Source organism: Atractosteus spatula, chromosome 7 (assembly GCF_055471065.1).
Source record: "Atractosteus spatula isolate fAtrSpa1 chromosome 7, fAtrSpa1.hap1, whole genome shotgun sequence".
NCBI classification, from domain to species: Eukaryota; Metazoa; Chordata; class Actinopteri; order Semionotiformes; family Lepisosteidae; genus Atractosteus; species Atractosteus spatula.
In genome coordinates, this window is record NC_142712.1 from 50,113,094 (window position 1) to 50,138,491 (window position 25,398).

Genomic DNA, 25,398 nt, shown 5'->3' on the forward strand with positions numbered 1-25,398 from the left:
GGCCACAATAACAAAAGACTTCCTTACTAACAAAAGTCAATTATTACAAAGACACATATAAGTGTATAAACGTCATCTATCATGTGTACCTAAACACTGCTCACCTCACTGTACATGTTGTAGTTAAAGTAAATACTCCATTTCAGGGCGCTAAAATGTCTACATTAACTCTCTCTTTCCTAGCGTTAATCCCGCATCAGCAGGGTCCGCTTGTCGGCACACCAGTCTCCATTTGGTGGTTTGAACCAAATCTTTGAGCTGACGTTGCCATTAACTGCGACCGAGAAATATTCCAACCGGCGCGTCGCTCCGCCTGCCGTCGGAGTGAAATGTCTACATTAACTACGATAAATAAATAAGAAAAAAAATGACTATGATGCTGAACCAATCTACTAGCTAATACATCACAAAATGTCCATCATTACACTTATTAAAAAAGCACATGATTTTTCTCATATTAAACTGGTATTAAAAAAAGCAACTTTAACACTAAGATTATATTAGGCCAATTATGTCCTCTAGTGGTGTACTTTAGTAACTGCAGAAAAAAGTTACATGGATTTTACAAAGCAGAATTGTTTACTTTTTTGTCATTTACCCTAACAAGTGGAATTGCTAACTGCTTCTCTATGGCCCAGGGATAATTCCTGCACCCACATGGGAGAATGAGGAAGTAAAAACAGGCTCCTTTGACCTCCTCATCTACCTGTGTTTGACTCGCTACAAACTTAACTACAATGTCTGGAGTCACAGGGGTTTGTATTTTGTTGAGAAAGTCTAATCCTAACCATTCTCACTGGCTGAGATTTGCGTATTGTGCACCACTGCTTGGACATTCTGGTTACAGCTGGCTAGTAAGGTTTGAACCTGTGACATGTGGATCACAGAGCACATCCTGGGCTCAGAATGAACCTTCACTGTGGAGGCGCTCAGAAAGCCCCAAAAAACAAGCAATCTGATACACAGATGTAGAAATATTAACCCAAAATAGAGTGCAATTTAATAATAGCATTTCTTTAACAGAAACATTTTCAGTAGGTCTCAACAGAGAAATGGAATCATTAGACCTATTAGTAACGATTAACTTCTGCGTTTCTTATGAAGCATGCTGATGAGATTAAAAACCAGAGACGGATGTCTCTGCCCTGTCCACTGGAGTACAGTACCTTGCTGGGGACTGTGTAGGTGGCGAACCGGGAGTACCAGCGGCTGGCTTTCTCTGCCACACCCTTCCCCGCGGAGAAGACGCTGCTCTTGAAGACATCCAGCGTGGGGGTGAGGAGGCTGTCCAAGGCAAAGGAGGAGGGGGAGGGAGAGGCCAGTGCCAGGGGATCTCTCTCCCGGTCCCTGCGAGGGCTGCCCTGGGAGAAGGATGGTGAAGACCACAGGCGGTCTCGGGGACGGCTCTCTCCTTGGGACTGGTAGGTACGCGAACGGGACAGGCCCGTGGGGCGAGGGGAACTGTGGGGCAGGCTGGAGCGACGGGAGGCAGGCTGGGGGCTCACAGGGTCCTGCAAGTCCATACTGGGTGCCCGGCTGCTCAGGGGACTGCTCATGTGGTTCATGTACATTTCGATCTCCTCAGCAAGGTCACGGCGGGCTGAGGGGGTGCTCATGTCTCCGCCACCCCCCTCCGGCTCCTCCCCCTGCTGCTGCTCCGTCTCAGCTGCCAGGAGTGACAGCGGGTCGAAGCCCTTCTTGATGCCAGTCCTCTTCACCGCCTGGCCCAGGAAGCTGCTGCTGCTGCTGCTGCGCTCCATGCGCCTCACTCGTTTGTCCCTTGCCCGAGTCTCCCCCTCACCTGCATCCCCATCCAAGTCCTCCAGGTCGAAGATAGCTGGAGATTCGGTTTTGTCGTCATCACTGGAGTCCCTCTCCAAGCTGTCTCTGTGCCTGTGAGCGCCCCCTGCTGTGGGCCTATGTCCTGAGCCAATGTCCAAAGTAGTGGGCCTTTGTGCTGTCCCTGAAACACCTTCTCCTGAGATGAGAGTATTTGGCCTCTGTTTTGTTTGGAAAGTACTGGCCAGTATCTTGGCATCAGCCCCCAGCTTTTCTGCAATCTTTTGCGGGTCTGTCTCCAGCACCCCTCCTCTGTTCATCCCCAATCCTAGCACCCCCCCTGCTGTGTCCCCACTCAGTCTCCGACCTCTGACCCCGGCCCAGTCCAGTGCCCCCGCCCCTCCTTCTGCTGCACTCTTGTGCCTCCGGCGCAGACTGCTACTCTGAACCAGCCCGATCTCTTCCAGGGAGGAGGTGAAGAGCAGGCCTGCCACATGGTCTGCAGAGTAAGGGAAAGAAAGTCAGAGAAGAATGTCTTTAAAAATCATCTTCATCCATACTGGATAATTAACAGAAAAAGCCATTCAGACTACATCAGAACTGAACTACATGGAACTTCCATTGGTTCTGCAAGATATGGTATCATATGTTATTCTTAAAGTCACAATATAATGGATTTTGGGCTGGCCTCCAGAAGTTATCTAAGTGATTGTCTGGTTCTTTATGATGCCTGAGAGGAAGAAGAACACCATACTGACCGCTGCTGGAGTTGCTGGCCTCGGTGGCCGAGCTGTCATAGGGACAGTTGGCACGGACAATGCCGCCGCTGGGCTGGAATGTACAGCTCGCCTCCGGGTAGCCCAGCTGGGGGAGGCAGTCCCCGCTGCCCTTGGCACTCTCGCTCTCAGACACTGCAGGGCAGCAGAGACAGGCGTCACTCTCACCACGCTGCACATACAGCCGCAGCCTGCGCAAAACTTCAAACACCCCACTACCCAGCGTTATTACTGTTATAACACTGACAAAGACTCAAGAACTTTAATGCTAGGTAAAATGTCCTAGAGATGGCATATAAAAGCCTCTTTGAGAGTATCCTAGCATTTAACATGCCAGTTTGGCATGGAAACCTGGGGTTGAAAAGCAAAACCAAATGGTTTGGTCCTGAATTGTGAAAATGGCAGGAAAAGGAACTGGGAAGTTGAGCAGCCCCATCTCAGCAATTTATATAAGGAACATCACAGCTGATTCTACACACCTAATCCATTCTCAATTCATAATACTCCCATCAGGAAGACGGTATAGGATACCAAATTCAAATAAAAACATTTATAAGTAGTCCTTAGTTCCCACTGCAATAAAACAAATCAAAGTGTGTAAATATAGTCCCCCCATTTATTATGTATCATGTACTGTTGTTGTGATTTCATGTGACTCTGCTGTTTTGCTTGTGTGTTTTGTACTTGTGTGGGAGAAGCCAAAGACACATTTCCACAGCAGTGCACAATAAAGTATCTATCTGTCTATGGGCTCATTTGCACCTTTTTATTTAGGCTTAGTTTATACATAAAATAAATTATTCAAATACAGAAACAAAAAACAAAATACTAATGACAAGAAAAAAAAAAAAACAAAAATTGGCATTTTATGTAATCAATTTAATAAATGGAGACACAGAGGTTAACTGAATAGATTTTTTGGGATGATCTATTTTAATAATAAAAATAAAGTTTATTATTATTATATGAGTGAGATAAAGAACAACTATTCTGTGGATTCATATAAAGAAATGTAATACATTCATTTCCCAACAGGGGGCAGCAGAGGCATGACTTTGGACAGCTTATTTTCTATGGTGATATCACTTCAATAAATTCTGATACAGTAGAAATGTACTGTTAACAATATCTAAATGTATATATAAATATAAAATGATATAAACTATAACTATAACTGCAGGATAAATCTAGCTGCAAAAGCCAAGTAAGAAAGGACACAAAAAATCATGTAATAGGAAACAGTCTATTCAATTGTAATTTAAGCATCTGACCTGTTTGAAAATAATGTTTATCTTGCTCCAGAGGGACCTGGCTACAGGACAGTGCTATATATATTTATGTGTGTTCAGCACAGTAAAAGCAGCGAGGTGTACTAATGTGTCTGCCACGATGGCCGATTCTGGTCGCACTCACAGGAGCTGGAGTCGCTCTCCTTCTTATCGTCCTTGTCAGGGGTGTTGTCCTGGCTGGCTGCGCCCCCCCGCCGCACCTCCTCCTTCGACAGTGAGTTATACCCCAGGTCAGACTGTCCTCCTGCGACACACACATCGGGACAGCTTTTTACAGGAAGCACATCACACAGGAGTTATTGCATCGACACCAGCTTTATCTTTAACTAGAAGCTTGTAAACCCAGTGTAGCAATAATGTTGGATCAACACTACAGGCAAAAAAACTACTTGGTCCCTTCCCCTACAGGTTTCAAATTACATGGCAAGGGTACACACCCCTCCCCACAATTAAAGTGTCAATTTCTAATGCTTTTTTTTTTTTACAACAAACCAGCAGCCATATCACCTTGCAACTCATAACTGACAACCCGCTGAAAGCAGGTGTGAGCCTGGTCAGTACCTGGATGGGAGACCTCCTGGGAAAAACTAAGGTTGCTGCTGGAAGAGGTGTTAGTGGGGCCAGCAGGGGGCGCTCAACCTGTGGTCTGTACGGGTCTTAATGCCCCTGTACAGTGATACTGTAAAACGGCCTATATATTGGATAAGACGTAAAACCGAGGTCCTGACTCATTAAAAATCCCAGGTTATTTCTCGAAAAGAATATGGGTGTTAATCCCTGTGTCCTTTACCAATCATGGCCTACTTAAAATCACTCTTTTAAGAACTACGTCATTACTCTGCCCTCCTCCCCACTGACAGCTGATGTGCACTCTGGCTGCCGTCGCATCATCCAGGTGGGGGCTACACATTGGTGGTGGTGGGGAGTCCCCATTACCTGTAAAGCACTATTAGTGGAGTTTTCAGAAAAGTGCTATATAAGTGTAAATATTATTAAACCACTTCAAAAGGTTTCTAAACCAAGGATAGTCCCAGGAAGTATTTGCATATGCCTATAAAAGAACAAACAATACTGATCGCTATTAATATATACTGTATGGGAAATTTTAGTAATGCAATCAAATCCTAAGACGCAGAACATTCCACAAATCCATGACAGTGAGAGAGAGAGACTGAGTGTGTCTGCAGTCAGCAGGCAGACAAATATGACCAGGTGTTGATTCCTGTTACTTATGTAGAATTTAATGATTTGAAGGTTACCCAGCTGCTGCAGCTAAAGCTCAGTCACTCCATAGCCCCTGATTATATTTCTTTCCCTTAAAGCCACTGCTAGAAAAATCAGTGAAGTTCGGGTTTCCTGGCAACCAGCTGCTTGATCTGGTCTTCAAACTCTCTTTCATCTATTTTGTGAAATATCTGTCCTTTGCTTTAGTTCTTTCTTGCAGGAAAAAAAACACTTAATGAAGAGGTTCTTTCTTTTTGATATACTGGTAACACTAACATATACATTTTTTTTCTCAGTGATAAGAGATAAGATAAGATCACTTTATTGGCCCTATACAATTTCTTGTATTAGGAATTTGTCTTTTTGCATACCCCAGCTTGCTCTCCATGAGACACACACAGGCGGGGAGAGAGAAGCTTGGGGTCAGAGCGCAGGGTCAGCCATTTATGCGGCGCTCCTGGAGCAGCTGGGGTTAAGGGCCTTGCTCAGGGGCCCAACAGAGTAGGATTCCTCTGGCAGCCATGGGATTTGAACCGGCAACCTTCCAGCCACAGATCCTTAGTCACAGTGCCATCACTGCACCTTACAGAGGTGCATTACACCTCTGTGGGTATGTCTTTTGAAAATGTATTCTACCATAAATACATCCTGCATTTAAACTCTACTGAATATACATACACATTTAATTGTATTTTAATCAGTTTTATGCTGCTGTTAAGGTATGATATGCTTTACACTAGCTTTAGGCTAGTACTAAAAACACACACCAAAGAAATTAACAAATTATACAAAAATATCTCAATACAGAAATTATGTTCACCTGAAAAGGATATGGAAGCACATAATGAGAAGGTGACAACTGGAAGGGGGCAAGTGGAGCAGACAGTGTAGAAAAAAGAAGACAGAGGAGACAGTTACCTGAATAGACGCTGATGTCTCTCAGGTCAGAACAAGTCCAGTGTGTAAGGGATGGCCATTTCTCCGTCCCCACACTGCCACACCCAGAGCTCACTGCATGCAGGGCAAACCCATGCAGGATGGGCGCGGACATGGGGGAGCGGGGCAGGAGAGAGGTGGTGTAGGCGGGTGGAGGGACAGGCAGAGGAGCAGGACAGATCAGAGGGATGTAAAAATAAGAACATTGATATTACATGAAAGGGAAGGGCCGTATGGAAGTGAGCATGGAGGGCAGGGAGAGGAACATCACAAAAGAATGAGAGAAGAAGACAGATTTTAGAATGATGAGTACAACTCATAGTCTCTAGGAACTTGGATAGAGGAATACCTGTGCTAGATCTATCATCAGTGGAATCTATTTTGATTAAGTCAGTGGAGAAGGGGCCCTGCTCCGCGGTGTTAGTGTCGTTAGAGCTATCCAGGCTGCCATGACTGACAGCATCCAGGTCACTGCCATCTGCTCAAAGATAACAACACGTTAGCAACTTTGCCTCTGGGCCACTGCACTCTGTGAGGTCCTGTTTCACTCGGTTATAAATAAAGATCTACATGTGAGGGACTGCACATACACTGCAAAGTAGAACCATATGAGACACTCACCAGTGACCAATAACTTGTAATGAAAACATAAATTAGGAGCTGATCCATTCTTAGTCTTTGAAAGCAAAACTCTTTTCAATATGTACGTCATAAAAAGAAGTGCAGAAGAAAATCTGCTGATTTTTCAAAAACAAAATCCTGGCAGAAATGTCAATCAATAAAGTCTTTGCAGAAAAAAGAATTGCAACGAATGCAAGGTGAATAGAAGATTGGCTCAGTTCCCTTTTCAGAATGTACTTGCCTGATCGATTTGTATTTTTACAGATGGAAAAAAAAAAACTTGTCTTTGAATGACTGAAGAAAAATGCTACACAGTCCTTTCTATGTTGCACAGACTTATTTATTTTTTCTTGAAGCCCTTCAGGGAAAAGTGCATGGCTGATGAGCCTTGCTGAGAGCTCTGTGTGTGGTAGATGATGTTCTTATAGACAAACCTACAGCCCAGTGGAGCTGTGACTGATGTATTCACTGATGTAATGATGTATTCACAGAAACAGGACTCTAAATCCACTTATATACATTTTTAACAAAATAATCTGGCCACCTTAATGAAATCTAAGCCTTTTTTAAAATACTCTTTTCAAAATATTTCATTGGAAAATAAAAATGTACTGGTGAGACTGAATATACACCATAAAACAGACGCTGGCCATTTCAGTTAGAACACTTAGATCTGCATGTTGGTTTCTTTTACCGACTACCTTGTAAAGGTACAGGGAATGGTTAAATCACATCAGTTATAGGGAGGGAATCCTGTGAATTGAGAAGCGGGCAGCTTCCTTATTACTGCATAATTGCTACTGTATATGAGCTGGGTGGCTGAGCTTACTTTCAAATTGCGAAGCTAATGGGAGACCTCAGTGACTGTGTTCATCTGACAGTGGAGTCAAGGTTTCCCATTGAGATAAACTGCTGGAAACTGCCAGTTACTGTCCTCCCGTGAAATTCAAGGAAATTACCAACTGAAGCAATAGCACAGCTCAATAAGCTTTTTAGTAGGAGAAACCTAACCATGAAAAACCTTTTTGTTCTGTTGCCTCATGCATTTCAATGATTATAACATGCTACTGCCATGGTTCTGAAAATTTTGTAGTGCTTGTTCAGTGCAAATCCATCACTCTGTCACACGAAAGTGCAGTATTCATCCATGCCAAGCACACTCCCAGGCGCATAACACTGTTTTTTCCAAATGCCCTCTTGACAACACTTGAGCGCATCAATTGTGTTAATGGGTCATGTTAACAAGTACTGCTCTGAGGAGAGATTGCATACCTGAGAGAGGGGTTTGCACAGGGGTAACGTGTTGTTTCTTTAGTGCTCTCCTGAACTGTGCCACCCCGAGCACAACGTTTCTTAACTTCATCCACAGGAAATAACCACCCCGGGTGCTGGAAGGCCAGGTACTCTCTAACACAGCCTAGGGAAGACAGAAGAGGTCTTCACTGCACTTTCCAAATATATTACGGCTGTATGGAAATTGCTGTATATGTAAGAAGAGGAAATCTGATTTGGGACATAAAAAATTAGACACACTGAAGAATAGAAAGCAAAAGATATATGAAATGATAATCACAGAAAACCACATACAGAGACAGACAGAAAGTCATAGACAAAATGCAAATTTCAGATCACAGATTAATGAATCTCTTTGGATATTTTCCCTTTTTCTATTAAATTCGTCCTTGGGAAAGCAGTAGCACAAGTATGTACTGCTAATGGCAATGTGTGACTGAGACATCACTCAGTCAAGTGTTCAGGGTTTTGGCATCATGCCATGTGTGGGCAGTTCTGTAATCAAATTCTCCTCGCCTTCTTTAAATAGTCAGGTGATCCCAAATTATTCCTTGCTCCTGGAATAATTGTGTCCTGGGAGTTTTATCCGATGTTTGGCATGAGCTTTTTGATCTAGCCAAGCAAATGATTCGAAAGATTTAATATTCATATATTTTCTCTGTTTACAAATCAGAGAAAACCAATGTCATATCAATGTAGGATACCTAAATCAATGATGAAACAAGCATTTTTTCAATTAAGGTGGTCTTTGACATGACAAGAGCTCTTATTTTTTAGACCTTAATCAAGAAATTTAAACTACACCATCATAAAAATACATTTTACTAAAGTACCGCACATATTTGCTATTTCTATAAAAACTTACTGTTACAATCATTGACATTCCAGTGTTTAAATCACCATGACAATTTCCTGTACTAGATTACATATGAATTATACCCGAAGAAGGCTACAAAGCCAAAATGTTGCATCTCTTTTTTTCCTTTCAGCATGGAATAAATCATTTCCTTTGCAGCCTATGCATGATGAAGCAGCTACCTACTCAAACTTCTTCATTTTATATTTATCTGTATCGCCAGGGCATTAGAGCTCTGTCCCTTTGATGACAACATACCTTATTGTAGTAACCATAGGTAATGGCATTAGGTTGAACACCAGCCTTCTTCATTTCAAAGAGAACTCGGACTGCTAACACAGGCTGGCCATACTGTCCACAGAGCTGCATCAGAACACGATAGCACACCTGCAGAAACAAAAGTAGAAGGAAGACATTTTATAAACAAAATATTTACTTAATTTTCAAATATTGTCCTTTGGTACAGCAAACTTTCCTCATTGAATGCTTCACTCCCAGACTGACATTGCACAGGTTTCACCACTTAAATAATAACTTTCAGAATCCACAGCAAAAACCAGACAGACATCTATCTTTAGTGGTTGAGAAACTCCCACATCAAGTTAGCTCTGAAGGACAAGGTTCCCTTTCGACTTTTTCTGACTGTTTTTCCCTCTTTTAACCACCTGAAAAAGCCACTAACAATTAGTTCAGAAAGAAAATCAAAGACTATAAAATGAGATCTCGGAAATCCCATACCTCATCAGGGGGCTGTAGCTTCTTCATCTGCATCTTCCTCAGCACGTCGTAGGCAGTACGGAGAGCGCGCACCTTTGAGTGGCACACCTTTACATAGGCGGGCAGGCAGATAAACCACAGGCCATAACAGTGCCGCAGCAGGCACTTAGACCACATCTGGGGAATTGACGAATACCTCTTGGCAATCTTGTGCGCTGATTTAATTTCCTGTAAAATGTGACAGTATTCAGAGACTCCTGCTGCTTTTCTGGAATATCTACCTGATTCATTTCTCAGAAGCTATGACATAACACGCTTCCAGATACAGTAAAGAAAGATGTGGAAGGGGATGTGGGGCTTTTTCTGGTACTTTTGAAAAAATCAGAACATAGTCCAATACTGAATGGAAGAATAAAAGCTGAAATGTCAGCTTCCCAGTGAAACCCTTACCCTCAAAGCAATGAAACTATTGACTTTCACTTCTGAAAACAACTATATTCATTCTGCCCTTCAAGGGCAACTAGTTTTAGAGCAACACTGTCACTCAGTCAAGCAATACTGTGATTCATAAGTGTTTAAGAAAGGCGATCCTGGTCAAAAGAAAGGATGAAAACTGACGATCGTCTCACCTGCTTGGTCCGGCGGAACATGGGTGCTGGACTGGTTGGGCAGCTGGGTCGTGAAGTTAGTCGGGTTGTGGGGATCCGCAGCCCCTCTGGACGGTCAAGAAGCTCAAGGCTCAGCACAGGAAAACCATTGTACCTGCACAGAATGTGGCACAATCTGAGACTGATGCATTGCAAACAAAACAACATTCCATTGTCTGGACTGTAGTTCTGCAAAGATTTCTTTACAGCCTTTTCTTAAATACTGGTAGGTTATTCTCCAACATTACATTCATTATAGAACACAATAATGACATAGCAGTTATGAAATTTTGCTACAGCTGTACTTTGGGATTGTGGCAAGCAAATGTCTCGGACATTTTAGTTGTAGTACATTACTATAAAGCTTTTCTTTCAGATACTTTTTTTCTACTATAAGAGGACCCTTTCTGGGTGTACTGAAGATTGACGTACCTATACTGCAGGGGATACTCCTCTCCCTCAGGCAGGGGGGGAAGCTCTGGGGGGGTGATGAACACGGTGTGCTCACTGCGGTGTGACTCATCCAGTTCGATTAGACGCGTCTCCTCCGGACGATCACTGTCCACCTACAGAGGGAGGAGAAATACTACCCTTGATGTGAGCAGTCACATTACAGCATTAAGAAAGCATGGTGTTGGGTTGTAAGAGTACTGCACTAAGCACAAAATCCAGATACTGGACTGCACATACAGTAAAAACAACACACAGTGAAGGTCTCTGACCATCTGGCTTTTTCAAACAGCTGTCTGGCAAGATTATACTTTAAAATCAGTAAGTAAGCTGAAACAAAGTCTTGCAAAAACTTTGTAACAGAATGAATATCAGATTATGCTGCTAACAGCTGGAAATTTATACACATATAATTATTGATATGTCTCTGGCTACACAACTCTAGCGAAGTACAGTTTATCATCCAGTGTTAAAGAGGTAGAAACCTTTGAGGTAAAAATTAAAGAACTGTTTTGGGGTGTGGCATTTTATCTCTAGGGCTTACAATCTTTTCAGTTCTATTTCAAGCCTGCATTGAGATTTTATGAAGACTGTGATAGAAATTATAGAATGCAGATGAGTTTTCTCATCTTCTAAAAAATTTGAATCCCTCCACAACACTTAATTGCATATTTATCTGCGTACAGTAGTGCTTAGTCCTGGGCCCCTCAGATTCTAGTCTCAGCACAGAGCTATAGAAGATGCTGTGGAGTTCAGACACATGAAAAATCCAACAAGCCTTGACAGATCTTGGCACTGGGCCTTGGTGCTGACACACCAAACATCTCATTAAGAAATAAGCACCCATTAACAGCCTGGAACGCTATTTATTTGCACAGTAATTACATTTGAATGCAACACATTATGTTGATTAAAGTTTCTGTTGTGCTCCCAATTACTTAATGTCCTTCCAAACAGGAAGCCACGGCACTGAAAGTTAGGTTCTCAAGTGTTTCTGGTGTGTGCAATATTAAGTACGTTTTGTTGAAGAAGAAGAATCTCACTACATGAGTCTGAACATGAGTAATACAGTACGTCTGTGCTTTAGTATTGCTTCTGGAAGGTATACAAACATGACAATGGCAACAGTAAGCTCTGTGCTTTGGAGTGTCGCATTACATTTATATAACTGAGATATCCCACTGTAAGTTAATAACTCAAGGGCAGGTAAACACCTACACATCAACCCCAACTGATTGAAAAGAAGGTGACCTGGTTCTGTAGCCAGTAAGTCTGACGGTCAGTGTTTGAGTCTGCAATACATCCTGGCACAATATATACTGTAAGGGCCAAATGAGATCAGCAATGAATGCAAAGCTGACTCACCTGCATCTTGTGTGTGAGATGGATTGGAGAACATTGCTATGCTATACAGTATGTATTACAGCTGTGGTATTACACAAATTAAAAACACTACATTATATAAAGGAATGATGGATACAACACCAGGAATAAGTAATTAATTCTTCCTAAAACAAAAATACACACCAAATAAGGGTAAATGTCAAAATGCAATTCTTAACTCTACTTACTCTTGTAAAGTAAACTACACTCAAAGTTTCTCCAGGTGTTTGTGTTTATGAAAGAGTGTAAGGAATGCTGAACAGCCGGGCCCGGAGTTCACAACATACAATTACAAACAGGAAAATAAAATTAAACAGATACTGTATGTGCAGGCAGGTAAAGGCTGAAGACTTTGTATTCACAAAGCTGTAGGTTCAAATCTGCAACCTTTTCAACTCTTGCATAAGAACATCCCACCCAAGCCACAGTCTGTATAGTGCTCAGAGAGCAGAGAGCATGGGAGGCTTAAAACATCTGCTTGGAGCTGCTTGTTTCATCACAGGCATTGCATAATTTTAATGAGCCCAGTACAGCTGTAACTTAAAAAGTTCCAGAAATCCACCAGAGCCAATTTCTCTGGCACTGCAGTATGCAATTAGATTTTCAATTATTAACAACCACTGGAAAGCAATGAAGTACATAATGGCCATGCCAATTCAAAATAGCAGGATGCTTCTTCTTTACGTTGCATATAAACTGAACGATTGCCTAAACAAACTACAATACCTCTGAGAGGCTAACTAAAAGAATGGCATTTGTTTCAATATCATTTTTTTAAAAAACAGTATTGACAATAACAGTCATCACTGTCATTACCAGAATACCATGTCACTCCTGGGCCATGTTACAAAAGTGACTTTGTCGTCTCTGAGCGAATGATATTTAATCTATTTTGTATGAAGTCTTTGCTCACTGTAGCTAGACTGCTAATGGCTCACCAATATTCTGTGCTGTCATGTGTATCCTTTTATTATCTATATTTCACTTAAACTCTCTCGCTTCCTCTTTCAATGTTTATTTCAGATGGGGGGACCGTCCTTAAAATCCCTCCACTGTACAAAATGGGTCAGCGGAGCTGTCAGCTGTAAGTAATGCAGCATCACTGCCACTGCTACAGGCCAGAGCCTGAGAGTAAACAAGCTGCTGGCCTCTCATTCCACGCATCAGCAATTCAGGTTTTCCACACAGAAGTAACAAAATAAAGGAACCATTCATAAAATTCCCCATACATAAAACAACACAACAAGGCAGAGATCTGAAGAAAGAGGAACACAATACACTGGGATCTAAGTTGCTGTGATTTTCCTGGTAGATTCAAAACTAATATTAACATAAGAATAAGTGTCACATTTTTATGCTTTTAAACTGAATGGAACAGTCTGCTGTTAAATATACAATATACAAAGCTGTAAACATATTTCTCCTTTATGAAATGTCAATTCTTATGACCAGCTATACTGGATATGCAATCAGAGTAGCTAAGAAAATGCTTATGGGCCTGCTGTTCAAGATGTAGGATCAAGATTACTCATGGGGCCTGATGTGGGGTTTTGAGTTCTGAAATATGACTCATGAACAAACACTACACCCAGAGTGCAGCCCTAATGATATCACGCCTTATTAATCACAGGCTCTATGCCTAGCAGAAGCTTCCAAAATTGCACCTCTATTAAGCTAGTTGGACAAGTACAATATGGCCTCACTCTGAACAAACTCCAGCCAAACCAGAGCAAACTGCTCTTTCCCAGTAAACCAGAAAAGGCTGCTCATGTCCAGTGAAACATACAGACACTGCTTACTGCTTCTTTTCAAACTATTCAAGACCAAAAATACCCAATGGTTCAATTGGAACACAGGTTGCAGAAACAAACAAAACAAGCACTGTCTCTAGCCAGCAAAACACTGAAAGGATAGGAAAACCCCTCGTTCAGCCATTCAGAGTAACCAAATCTCCCATCCTAAACAACATGTTAGAAAAGGTGTATTTCAAAAGAAATGCAAAACAGAAAATAATTTACTTTGAATTAGGATCTTTCATTCCTGCAAAGAATATATAGGAACAAAAGTTTAAAAAAAAAACTGACTTTCCTTTCTGCAAGCAGTTAACTGATTCAACTACAAAGGTGGTTTACTCATGCATAACAACTCTATATAGTGCTCAAATTAACAGTGACAGCTCAATCTAAGACTGCCACACAAGATCTTTCATACAAGCGTACGGCTGGTTTAACCCACTTTCCTGCTGAACGACAGTAACTGAATACATACCTAAGTAAGCATTTCACATTATCTCAGAAATGAAAGGTTACCTTGGAAAAAGACTTAAGTATACAGCACACATAAGTCAGCCATAAAAAAATCAGAACTTGTCATAACAACATAACAGCATTTTATAAGCTTTCCATTCTATTCTACTGCAGGGATTTGATCACTTCAGCCATTTTTCATATAATTAACCTTTAGTTATTTGTCAGATTGTACTGTTGAATATGGTTTAAATATTATTTTGAAGAAACTTTGCATTGATTCAAAGTGTCAAGGTGGTCTAAATCTGACTAATGACTAACCTAAATGACAATGGTTACACATGTGCTACGTCACATCAATAGCAGAACTATAGAAAACATAGAAAACCTCATTATCCCTGATAAGCTTACCTTGGTTGCTTTATCTGCACTGCGTTCTGTGCTGAACAGCTTCACAGACAGAGCGAATGAGATCAGAAGGAAAGAGAAGAGCCCAAGACAAATTCAGGTTTTAGAAACAAGTAACTTGAAAAACACAGCAGAGTGATGCATTACTGTGTTCTCTTCTAGACATTTTATAATTCAGCTTAAGCTAGATAAAAAAAACTTATGGAATCACAGAGGAAGTTTCTATTATGTTTTTTTATAAAAGTACTGATGGGTTACCAGAATGACCTTCATACAACATGGGTGGCAAATGAATAAACTAATTTCCTTTAAAACTGTACCGAATGCCTGTGAGATGTTTGCTGTTTGAAATACAGCAAGGGAAATAAAGGAAAGGAAAAATAATGAAGGGACAGGAATGCACAGAAAAGCAATGACAAAGTAAGGATCAGTCCAAAATGGAAATATTTACAAACGGTAAAAAGCTTACTTTATCAACGCAGTCATCAAAGAAAGCCAAACTGGCATCCTTGTCACTGACAAAGGAGCACTCCTCTATAAACCGGATGAACATCTGCGTCTTGGTCATGAGGGAGTAAAACTTCTGATGGGAGCGATCACGGCTTTTCAGGAACCCTGTAAGAGGACAGGATGATCTGTATGAAGGACCAGGTGACTTAAAGGCTAAGACACTTGACATTTTTCTGTGTGCTCAGAGACGAACCACTCCAACACCAAATAAGTCACTGTAAAGCCCCGAATGTCTAAAAATTATTTAAATGGAAGTCTATTGCACATTTCATTTACGCCGCGTGCTACAGATACATAATAAAAAAGATTTACTTCTTCACGTCTTAAAAGCGCAAGGCTTTTAAACCTTTCACGCCACTTCAATTTTCAAAGTGAAGATTGCTTTGGCTTTCATTGCTTATTTGTGGTGTTACAGGTGTTTAAGCTCTTAAAAAATCTTCCCAAAGACAACTCACCTTATGAGTCTTATGATGGACTTTGGTCTGGCTAGAGTCTAGTATACCCAGTCTGCACTAGAGTCTAGTATGCACCCAGTGCTTCTTGCATTAAAGTACTTCTCAGAAAATCAATATAAAAACCAGAAACAGAGCTCATGCTGTGCTCACCTTGCAGGTCAAAGAGGGAGCTGGCGTCAGTGGCCTTCTCAGAGGGTGCCTGTGTGATGGGCCGCAGGTAGGAGCGATAACCCTTTAAAATAGAAGCCATGAATCGCAGAAAGGCTTCCTGGATCTCCATTTCCAGAGTCTGCAGAGTCTTCCCAGAGTTGAAGTCATAGTCGTTCATAGTTAGCTCCATCAGCCCATCCTCTCTGGGTCTCTGTTGTGCTGGAAAAAACAGTCACAACACATTTAATCCATCAATACCCCTGCAATATTAAGACATTTGGAAAAGGTGTGACAATAATAAAACAATTACTGAACTATATAAATGGCAAATATTTAATTTATTTGTCCACAACTAGAAGTGACTGTCACTATCTTAAAATGATTTCTTACATTTTACATTTAAGCAGCACAACATTATTCTTTGTTGAAGATCTGGAATTTGTATTTTTCATTGGAGATTTTGTGTATATGATCATTTAAATAATGCATGAAGCACCCATTCACAGATTGGAAGAAGCTCTGGGAAATGTGTTTGAAAAAATAAAGGTTTTTCTGTCATTACTGTAATCTCATCAATGTGCACAAACCTTCTGCCAGTTGTTGGTAGAGATTATTCAGGACATTCATCAGGTTTTTGCAGGCTTTCTTTGGCAGGATTTTCCATGTCAAAGCCCTCTTATCTTCAGTACTGAAAACACAGCATCCATTAGGCACAGCAACAACAGCAGCAACAGGGGAGAGAACAAACATCTGAGATCCAGGGACCACACTCATACTGCACACAGAGCACAAAAGCAGCTTCACAAAACCAAACAATGCGAAGATCATTTTTACTGATAGAAATAACACATACCAATGCAGTGAAGCAAGAAACTATGAGTATTACAATTAATGACATTTCTTCGTAGATATATGCACCATGTTCCGTACACATTAGTTAAAAGACAAGGACAAACTTTAGATCCCAGTGTATTTTGTTCCTCTTGGAACAATGATTCTTAAAATGTTATCACACAAAATACAGGGCAGTGAAGCCTTCTGGCACCAATACAAAAGTTGTAATAGGTCTCTTGTTCTTAAACACATTCATACAAGCTTTCTGCTTACTGACGTGCTGAACCCTTCAGTTGACACTCACTGGGAGATGGTGTTAGTGTCCAGGTCCACACAGCTGACATCAGGAGGGGGATCATACAGATCAAAATACCGAGAGTCCACCCCTACGATGAAGGGGCATGGGGCGCTCAGCACATCTGCTAGTGACAGAGGGCACAGTGGGATGTATGGGCAAGGCCAGTGGAAAGGGAATATCATCTAGGAAACAAGGAATGAAACATCAGCCAATAATATAGCTCTGGGACATGATTTCAGTTTATATGAATGTGTGCATGTGGTTTGGTAAGCTGCAATGATTTCAGTGTATGTGCTATCCAATGCACTGCAGCTGTCCTGAGATGAGGGTCATAGACACTCACGGAAACGAGGGCCTCAGTCACGCTGGTCAGCACAGCTGGCCGTAGCGAGTGCACCAGGATTTTATGCTCAGTGACAGCAAAGACCAGCAGTGTGACGGCATTTTCAGGACCCAGGTTCTGCAGCAAAGTGGAGAATCGGCCTCCACTATGAGACACAGACACAGAAAACACCCACCATCAGAGACGGTATCAGAGCTCTCAAGATTGCTGAAAACAATTATCACTCAGAAAGTCAACTACATATTTAACACAGATGTAAAGTTATATCAATACAGTAAGAATATTCTTCCATTTCCATCGTCAATAGAAAGCATTTCAAAAGACAACTTAACTTGACTTAAGTTGACAACTTAACTATATACCTTTAGATGATAGTTAAAACATGCAAAAATAAGTTAAAAATAAGAAATAACAGACTGTGTTGTAAAGAAATATAGATCATATCTAAAGAACCCTTTGTCTAATAAAAATAAACTCAATGCAAGCTGTTCCACAAAAATATTTTTCAGATTTGAATTACACAATATATCAGACATACCTAAGTGGTAAAGGTGATGAAACAGGCTGGCTCAGCATCAGGCTATCGTGTGGGGACAGCTGTAAAATGCACACAGAGATTTATACACAGTGTTGTGTACACAGATCTAGGTACATAACACCCAGCAAAACAGTCGACTTGTAAAAAGCTTGAAGCATATTCTGGGCACATGCACATGGACAGAGGTGTTGATTTTCTTACCTGCACTAGAATCCTGGGTCTCTGAGACGATGGGAAAGGTACTTTGTGCATGAAATGAGATATGTGCCTGAAAAAGGAGAAAAAATATATTTACATAGAACACTGTAGTTTTTAATATTGAGAAATATTGACAAAATCACAATTAACCTGTGAATGTACTGTACATTCAAACATAAGATACTACAACCTCATACCATTAGAGACATTAAAAATAGCTAGTTTTTGAATAACTACAAACAGCAGATAGCTTTTAAGCTTTTGTAAAATTAATTGGACTTGCCATAACAATGTCTTTTTGTTTTCTTAAGTACTGATATCTAAAATGTCAAGAGCTAACTTAGGAAAGATATTTTAAACAAAACTACAGGAAAGCAATGACCAAGCAGAACCCAACACCCCCCATATTCCAATAAAAGCAACTCCAGGGCATCTTCAAAAGATTAAGCTGCTGAAATTCCACAAAATCATTAAATATTGAACTTTCAATTGTCTGGTCTGTAGTTTTTATTTTTCCACATGACTGCAAAAAGAAACAGCAAGAAGATATTTGGAAGCCATGGTATTCAGAGATTGACAAAGGCTTTTAAAACTGATTCATGGAACCTATCACACAGTGTGCCCAGCAGCAGGGGGAAGACGCTGGCTTCAATCAGTGCACAGCCCCATTCCCTGTGGCACGTACAAATACTCACTTTTCAATAGGCAACGCATGGGGTCCAGAAATTGAGTAGCGGTAAAGGAATGTGAGGAATTTCCTGAAGGCATCGAAGAAGGGCCAGTGGGACAGCAGACAGATGCACTTGTTGGTGTGTACAGCCTTCGAAACGATGGATTTACGGGTGGTGTTCGAAAGACCCAGCTGTGTCCGCTGCTTGTCTGTCAGTTTCTCTTGAGGATAGGACTCATAAAATTGAATGGCTGCACCATACACCTGTGGACAGACAGAAAGAAACACCATTATCCCTGACACTTGACGAACAGACAGGCAGAGAATCCAGATTAGTCAATGCAAGGACCTCCACTGCAGCTAGACTAGACGGGAGTATAATTTTAAGACTTTCCCAGTTAAAAAGTTAAAAGTTGTTGCAGATCTTATCTCAAGTGCTTGTATTGTCAGTGTATTTTTCCCCTACAGAGGTCATCAACATATCCCTGGCTTCACCAAGGCAAAAGTGTGGGAAGGTGAGTGAGCAACATCACCAAGGATGGACACTGAACTGTAAACCCGCAATGGTCAGGGTCAATATCTAATATGCTGACTGCTTAGCTAAATGAGCCGGGAGACTCTGTTAGCAAAGCTGATAGACATACACACATTTCAGTTCTGTCAGCAACTAGAAGACACATCACAGTGACCCTGAAATAAAGCTAAAGTTTTATTTTTATTCTTCCCACAGTCCTCCAAGTGGCTGCCAGGTATTTCCAGTTTCTCACGGCCATGATGTCCACAGACTGAGTTCAGCCAGCTGTCAGGCTGACTGAGAACAGAAGTTTTATATTTTGTTTCGCAATCTTTCGGCAATTAAAGAAAAACATTCAACGATCTTTTTTAAAAACAAAAGACTTTTTCTGCCCTGTCTTTTAAATTTAACAGTGCAGCATTTATTTTTTTCATTTTCGTCTACTACAGAAAAGTAATAAAGCTGGCTGCCTACACATCTGCTATAACTGCACAACTCGACCATTTACACCAAGAGGAACTGAAGGGCTGCATCTATGAGGACAGACGCCACCCCCATCCATATGTTACCTTTTCCCCCGAGGCACCTGTCAGTACAAAGGTGGAAAAGACAGGCAGGGAGTATTTGGTCTGAGAGGGCCAGCACTCGATGGTGGCGCCCATAGGCAGGCAGAACAGAGGCACGGACTCTGGCAAAGGAAATGATTCGTAATCCTCCTCTGGGTACCTGCACAGGAGACCTCCAAGCCAACAAAAAGACAAGAGCACATTCAACCCACTGTTTGGTTACAGAGGAAACCATAAACACTGCTCGCACATATGACTGAAAATAAAAATGTGTTCCACAAACCATTTATAAAAACATTTTTGATCTATTTATTATTTGTTTTTAGAAATTTAACCCTTTTTTTTTTTCAAAACCCATGTGTTAAATATTACATGCTGAGGACTCGCAAATGTCCTCCACTGGCCATGTTTACAAGAAAAACAAATCAGGGATCTTCTTAGTTTTAATTTCTTTGATCTGACTGACTTCTGGTGGTGAACCTTGCAGACAGAATCTTAAAAGAGGCTGCAAATGAAGAACAAATTAAAACCAGGATGACCCAGGCTGGCACTACACAATTACAAAACAGCTGTCCTTCATATAAGAAGGTACAGATTCAAGCTGCACTTTAGAAGTTACAGTTTTAATGCTGCCCTGAAAACCAAGAAAAGGCAGATTTCACAAATAAGCATAGGCAGTAAGATCAAACATGTGTAAGGCACTGTCTAATCTGTGAATATAGTATTCCTCTGTTTGTCCCTGCAGTAAGAATACAATGTTGTAATATGCAATGAGGAAAGTTACTCTGTCAGGATGCTATCAGCTCTACAATACTACCTTACTGTATGTGCTGATATTTAAAAAAAACAATAATATACAGTAAACTTCTTATCACAGCCAGCTTGGAAAATACCATTACTTTTATGATCTTTAAACATTTCTAGTCACAATCATTTCACTGTGCACTGCAACTAAAATGATATACAATGTATAACAAGCTACAGCGCATTGGTTTCTGAAAGATTAGATACACCAGGCAAACTGGCATAATGAGCAAGCAAACAAGGGGAAAACTTCCCACAGAGCAAAACAGATCCCTAGATAATTTTAGTTTTTCTGAAGCATGCCTAGTTGAACTTCAGTTTTAAAAGACTCATAAAAAAGTTAATCATATTTTAGGAAAAACTGTTATTTTGTACTTATTTTATTCAGACAGACAAATAATGTAAAGAAGTGAACAAGTGGTCTCAGCTTTTTTAGAAAATAAAGGTCTTTAAAATCTTCACCTGCTTCTGTGTATAGGACTAACTGTTACTGTAGAGTGCAACCTCGCTGACCTGGTATATCTTGGTGACATGAAGAAGAGGGAAGATGGACAGGACCTGCCTGTACTATGAATGTGAATATTTTGCAGGAGAACAACTCACCTGCTTTGTATGCAATGGTGTTGGTTTTCGCCACTGATTTCTTGTAACAAAGATACACTGATGAACCCCACTGTAAGGTGAAGACATGGGTTTAGGTTTTAAAACACAACAAAAAAATAGTCTGCAATCTTCTGTTGCAGGACAGGGATGCTCCCCTTTGAATACAGGACTACAACAATTACAGTACATACTATGGAAACATACAGTAAGTAAATATGCAACATTTTAAAATCAGCTGGGTTGAGTATTAAACTTTACAAAGTGTACAATATCATATATTGCACTAGAATAGCAGAGCCAGTGCTATATGGGTACGTGTTAACCAGAATTAAATGAGAATTCTTGGGCCAGGCTGTCAGTGCTGCTGTCACACTTCACAGCTTGCAGCACAGCCAAGCTGGCTGAAACCTCTCTAGAATGACTGTACCATTCTTGCTTTTAGTCTCACAGGCCTGCCTTTCTAGCATTGCTCCAGGGTATCTCAAGTTTGAGAGAAGATAGCAATACATAAATTAAAAAAGACACTGCTCACAAAGCAGAATGAGATTTTCTGCTGTTGTGTTAAGGTATTTGCTGTCCATAAACATGACCTAGTTTTGCCAAAAAGTCCTGTAAGAAATCTCTGCAAAAAATGAATGGTCTTTTTTAATATAACTGACATTTAACAATGGATTGGGTTTGGATTCACTACTTGAATATTGATTTTTGTTTAATTAGTGAATGTATGTCAAAATTGAGAGCAAGCTAGAGATGTGCTCTACGGCCAAAGGTGAGAGAACTAAAACTCATTAATAAGTGAAAAGGCAAACTTTCTGTTTCTCATTAGTGGATAGACATTACATGTGATCATTAGGGTCACCAATTATTAAAACAATACATATCACCCCACTGTTACAGTTTGAACGATGATAGCCAAGAATAGCCATGAAGGGACAGGATGAAACCATCACTGGAGAATCACTGATTTTATTGCTACCATCCCCATCAACACCTTCTGTCTAGCAGGACATGGCAATCAGGAAAGACCAACCAGCAGACCACAAATACATACAATTTGAAAATCTCACTGAGTGTTTAGGATAAAATAGCCATTATGAAATGATGGCAGAATTAATTACCAAACATAAACACAAATTATTAAGGCCATTTTATCTGCAGAAAAAATAAGGTAATTGGCATTGAAAATATTGGAATTATACACTTCATTGTAACATACCATGCTGCTGTTGAGGTTCTTGTCCACTTTGCAAAACGTGTGTGGGGGCGTCTCCCCTTTGCCAGGGATGATGATGCAGATGTCGGTGACGGCGAGGGAGGTGTGGGACAGGCTATCAGGGGCACGGCGGTACGTGACATATATTCTCTGGGATGATGTGCTGCTGATGTTGGCAGGGCGGCCTGAGGGCGTGGTCTGGATGATCTGGCAGCCCTGTTTCAGCCTCTCCTTCCACTCGTACAGGACCCTGGACAGACACACAGCACTATATTCAGAATGCCCAGTGCAGCTGGATCCTGACTGCATACATTACCACCTCCTAGTCCCATTAACGAAAGGTCTTTATTCAAAGTCACCTCTTACAGGAGATTAGGTCTTTTTGTTGCTTTTTTAAGTACACAAAATTGCAAAAATGAAAAAAGTAGAGGGTGAGGTTTTCTTAATATGCTTCCTCAGGTAAGCATCCTGATAAATCTGTGATATTAAAAGCAAGCATTTACTAACCTAAGAACTGCTTTCTTTAATTGCATATTTTAAGTTTGGTTTTTTTCATTTGCCATCCATTAGGCGTGACTCACAGCTCTCTCAGACATGCTGGGAGTCCTGATTACTGGTGGGCCAGGGAGGCCTCTTTCCGAAAAGACCTACAGGAGCTGAGAACTGCTACACACTGTTTACACAACAGAGAGCTCACACACAGTGCCACTCAACACCATGCCGGAGTACAATACAAACACGGGATTTATTTTGAATCACGTGAAAATGCCTGCACTTTGCTGTGTGAGAACAGGGAACTACTCTTTGGAAAAGGTCCTGAAACCTCCAGGGAGCACCGAACATTAAACACTATTGTCTCAATGTGATCTTTGGAAAGTTTGAGGGAAGTGATGCACAACTAGGATTTCCTGGTGTAACTTTTGCTATATGCTATTAATTTTTTTAATGCCAGATGCATTTTTTTTGTTTTTTTTCTCCATAGCAGTAGTCCCTGACAGCTTAATTTGTCAAATCCATTAATTGACACAATAATGAGTTTGCCTGATAAAGCCAAACAAAGACAGCTGACACAACAGAGATTAACTAAATCCTGTCAACTAAAGACTGTAAAAATGAATGCCTAATATAAATAAACCAGCAGTGTAGAAGAGGATCACTGAAAAAAGCATAGGAGTTCACAGTGATAAACCACAGGGATGGAAAAATGATTGCTATGGCACAGCCATTTAATCCATTTAAGTTTTACCAGCTGCAGGTCCCTGTGCAAACTGAAAAAAGTAGAAAAGCATGTATACATGTACACTTTTAATATGATTTGAATAGTGTATTGTCAGTCTTAGAATTATTCTTAACATTCACACACATCACACACATGTGCACTATGCGCCAGCCTCCCATCTCTCACCCAAGGTCAGTGAGAGGAGGCTTGTCCCGGCCCCTCCTGTAGCACAGAAATATCTGGGGACCCATTAGGCTGCCATTGTTGAGGTCAGCAGAGAGGCCGGAGGGTGTGGTGGCCACACAGGTGTACCCCTGGGGTACCTCCTCGCCCAGCGACCGGATGATAACAGCAACATCAGTTATGGGGGCCTTGGGCTTTGCTGTCTTGTGGCAGATGTCATTGAAGTGAAGCTCCTCCTCCAGAGGTGTGGATGAGTCTGTCAAGCCAGCTACCACAAAGTAGTCGGCAACACGAGGACCTTTGTCTTCCATCATCTTCCATCCCAGCAGGGTCTATCTGTTAAATAACAGAGACAGATGATTAAGAGGGGTTATTAGCAGTTTCATGCTCCAGGGCTACATCTGCTCTGTCATACTCTGAAAGTAATTGGAAAGTGATTAAACTTCAAATCTAGCAAGAGAGGACGTGGGTAAGGAAAGGGCATTTTTTATATAAACATGGTTCTGTAGAATGAATTGAAGTACTGTATATACAGTAGGATTAAAAAAGAAAAGTTAAGGGCATTGGATTTGTGAGCTAGGGTTTATATGCACACATGAAAATAAGAAATAAATGTAAATGAACTACATAAAGACAAAACACAACTATTATTTGTTAACTGAAGGTATGTAGCATCGGTTTTCCAAAATTAGTTCCATCTTTGTCTCTGAATGTTTCTGTGCTGAAGACTACAGGACTCAATATTACCATGTGATTGCTGTAAAGCCTGCTTACTTACTGAAGTCACTTCATTTCAAAAGCCGTGGGCTGAGCTGTCAATTATTGAGTGCTCTTCATTATTCTCCATGTCAGCAGGCCGACTGAAGAGCTGCTAGCTCTTGGTGTGGCTTTGATAGTCTCAGGATTTATCCAACATGCACTGAGACTAGCCAGCATGATTACTTCTAATACAGTATCTCAGTTACAACCTCTCTCAGTAGAGCCGTGACATAAATGAACCTGCACTGTTTCAGCTGGGTTACACATTTCAGAATAGCAAGGTATGTTTGTGTACAGTTCTGTTCTTTTGTCTTACATAGCTACCACAAAGCTACCCACATGTGTATTATTTAAGAAGCATGGCCACGTATTCTCTCTACTAGAAGCTGGTTTAGTTTAAGGACAGTCCAGCACCACACCTTTCAAAACAGGACTGTGACTGAAAGAAAAAAGGCACATTGGTTCAGTCACCATCTTTTATGTTATCATTTTCTTACTCTGTGTTAAAAACTGTATAAATTAAAAATTGCTGAGAAGCCCAGGATACTTGAAAGTGCTGACATGATGTGAAGAGCAATACTCTGACAAGACACTGCTTTAGTATTACAGGCTGTACTTGCACCCACACTGCTGTCAGCATTTTGGGTTGCACATCCTTGCACTTCAGCAAACAGAGAGCTGGAGAGTCAGGAATTCAAATTTTAAGAGAAAGCCTACAAAAGCCACTGTTGCCTGATTGCAATAAACAACTGAGAATAATGACAGGTTCCTCCCTTGCCCAGCTGTGGAATACCCTGCGTACGTACACCTTCTAACACTACCACCAAAACACACCTGTTCAGCCTGCAGAGTGCATGAATGTATTTGCTGCCACCAAGCATCTACTGTATTGATTTCTGTATTGCAGCCAATCCAC

General features: G+C 41.0%; 1 protein-coding gene across 5 annotated transcripts in view; it reads right to left on the reverse strand.

The window, feature by feature from the left end:
* dennd4a (DENN domain containing 4A) overlaps positions 1-25,398 on the reverse strand; it is a 54,005-nt gene that overhangs the window by 12,485 nt on the left and 16,122 nt on the right. For 2 of the 5 annotated variants that reach the window (XM_088921909.1, XM_088921911.1), the window contains exons 2-23: positions 23,727-24,059; positions 22,325-22,571; positions 21,109-21,178; positions 19,705-19,874; positions 18,647-18,885; positions 17,955-18,021; positions 17,754-17,812; positions 17,216-17,360; positions 16,879-17,054; positions 16,328-16,428; positions 15,741-15,959; positions 15,095-15,240; positions 14,629-14,667; positions 10,571-10,704; positions 10,121-10,253; positions 9,513-9,719; positions 9,033-9,161; positions 7,898-8,042; positions 6,354-6,482; positions 3,969-4,088; positions 2,538-2,690; positions 1,167-2,278 (exon numbers count right to left, since the gene is read on the reverse strand). In XM_088921909.1, the coding sequence (XP_088778035.1) occupies positions 1,167-2,278; positions 2,538-2,690; positions 3,969-4,088; positions 6,354-6,482; positions 7,898-8,042; positions 9,033-9,161; positions 9,513-9,719; positions 10,121-10,253; positions 10,571-10,704; positions 14,629-14,667; positions 15,095-15,240; positions 15,741-15,959; positions 16,328-16,428; positions 16,879-17,054; positions 17,216-17,360; positions 17,754-17,812; positions 17,955-18,021; positions 18,647-18,885; positions 19,705-19,874; positions 21,109-21,178; positions 22,325-22,571; positions 23,727-24,037 (4,251 nt within the window). In that variant the 5' untranslated portion in view covers positions 24,038-24,059. The remainder of the gene's footprint in view (positions 1-1,166; positions 2,279-2,537; positions 2,691-3,968; positions 4,089-6,353; positions 6,483-7,897; positions 8,043-9,032; positions 9,162-9,512; positions 9,720-10,120; positions 10,254-10,570; positions 10,705-14,628; positions 14,668-15,094; positions 15,241-15,740; positions 15,960-16,327; positions 16,429-16,878; positions 17,055-17,215; positions 17,361-17,753; positions 17,813-17,954; positions 18,022-18,646; positions 18,886-19,704; positions 19,875-21,108; positions 21,179-22,324; positions 22,572-23,726; positions 24,060-25,398) is intronic. The other 3 variants (XM_088921912.1, XM_088921913.1, XM_088921914.1) reach the window with 3 other exon arrangements.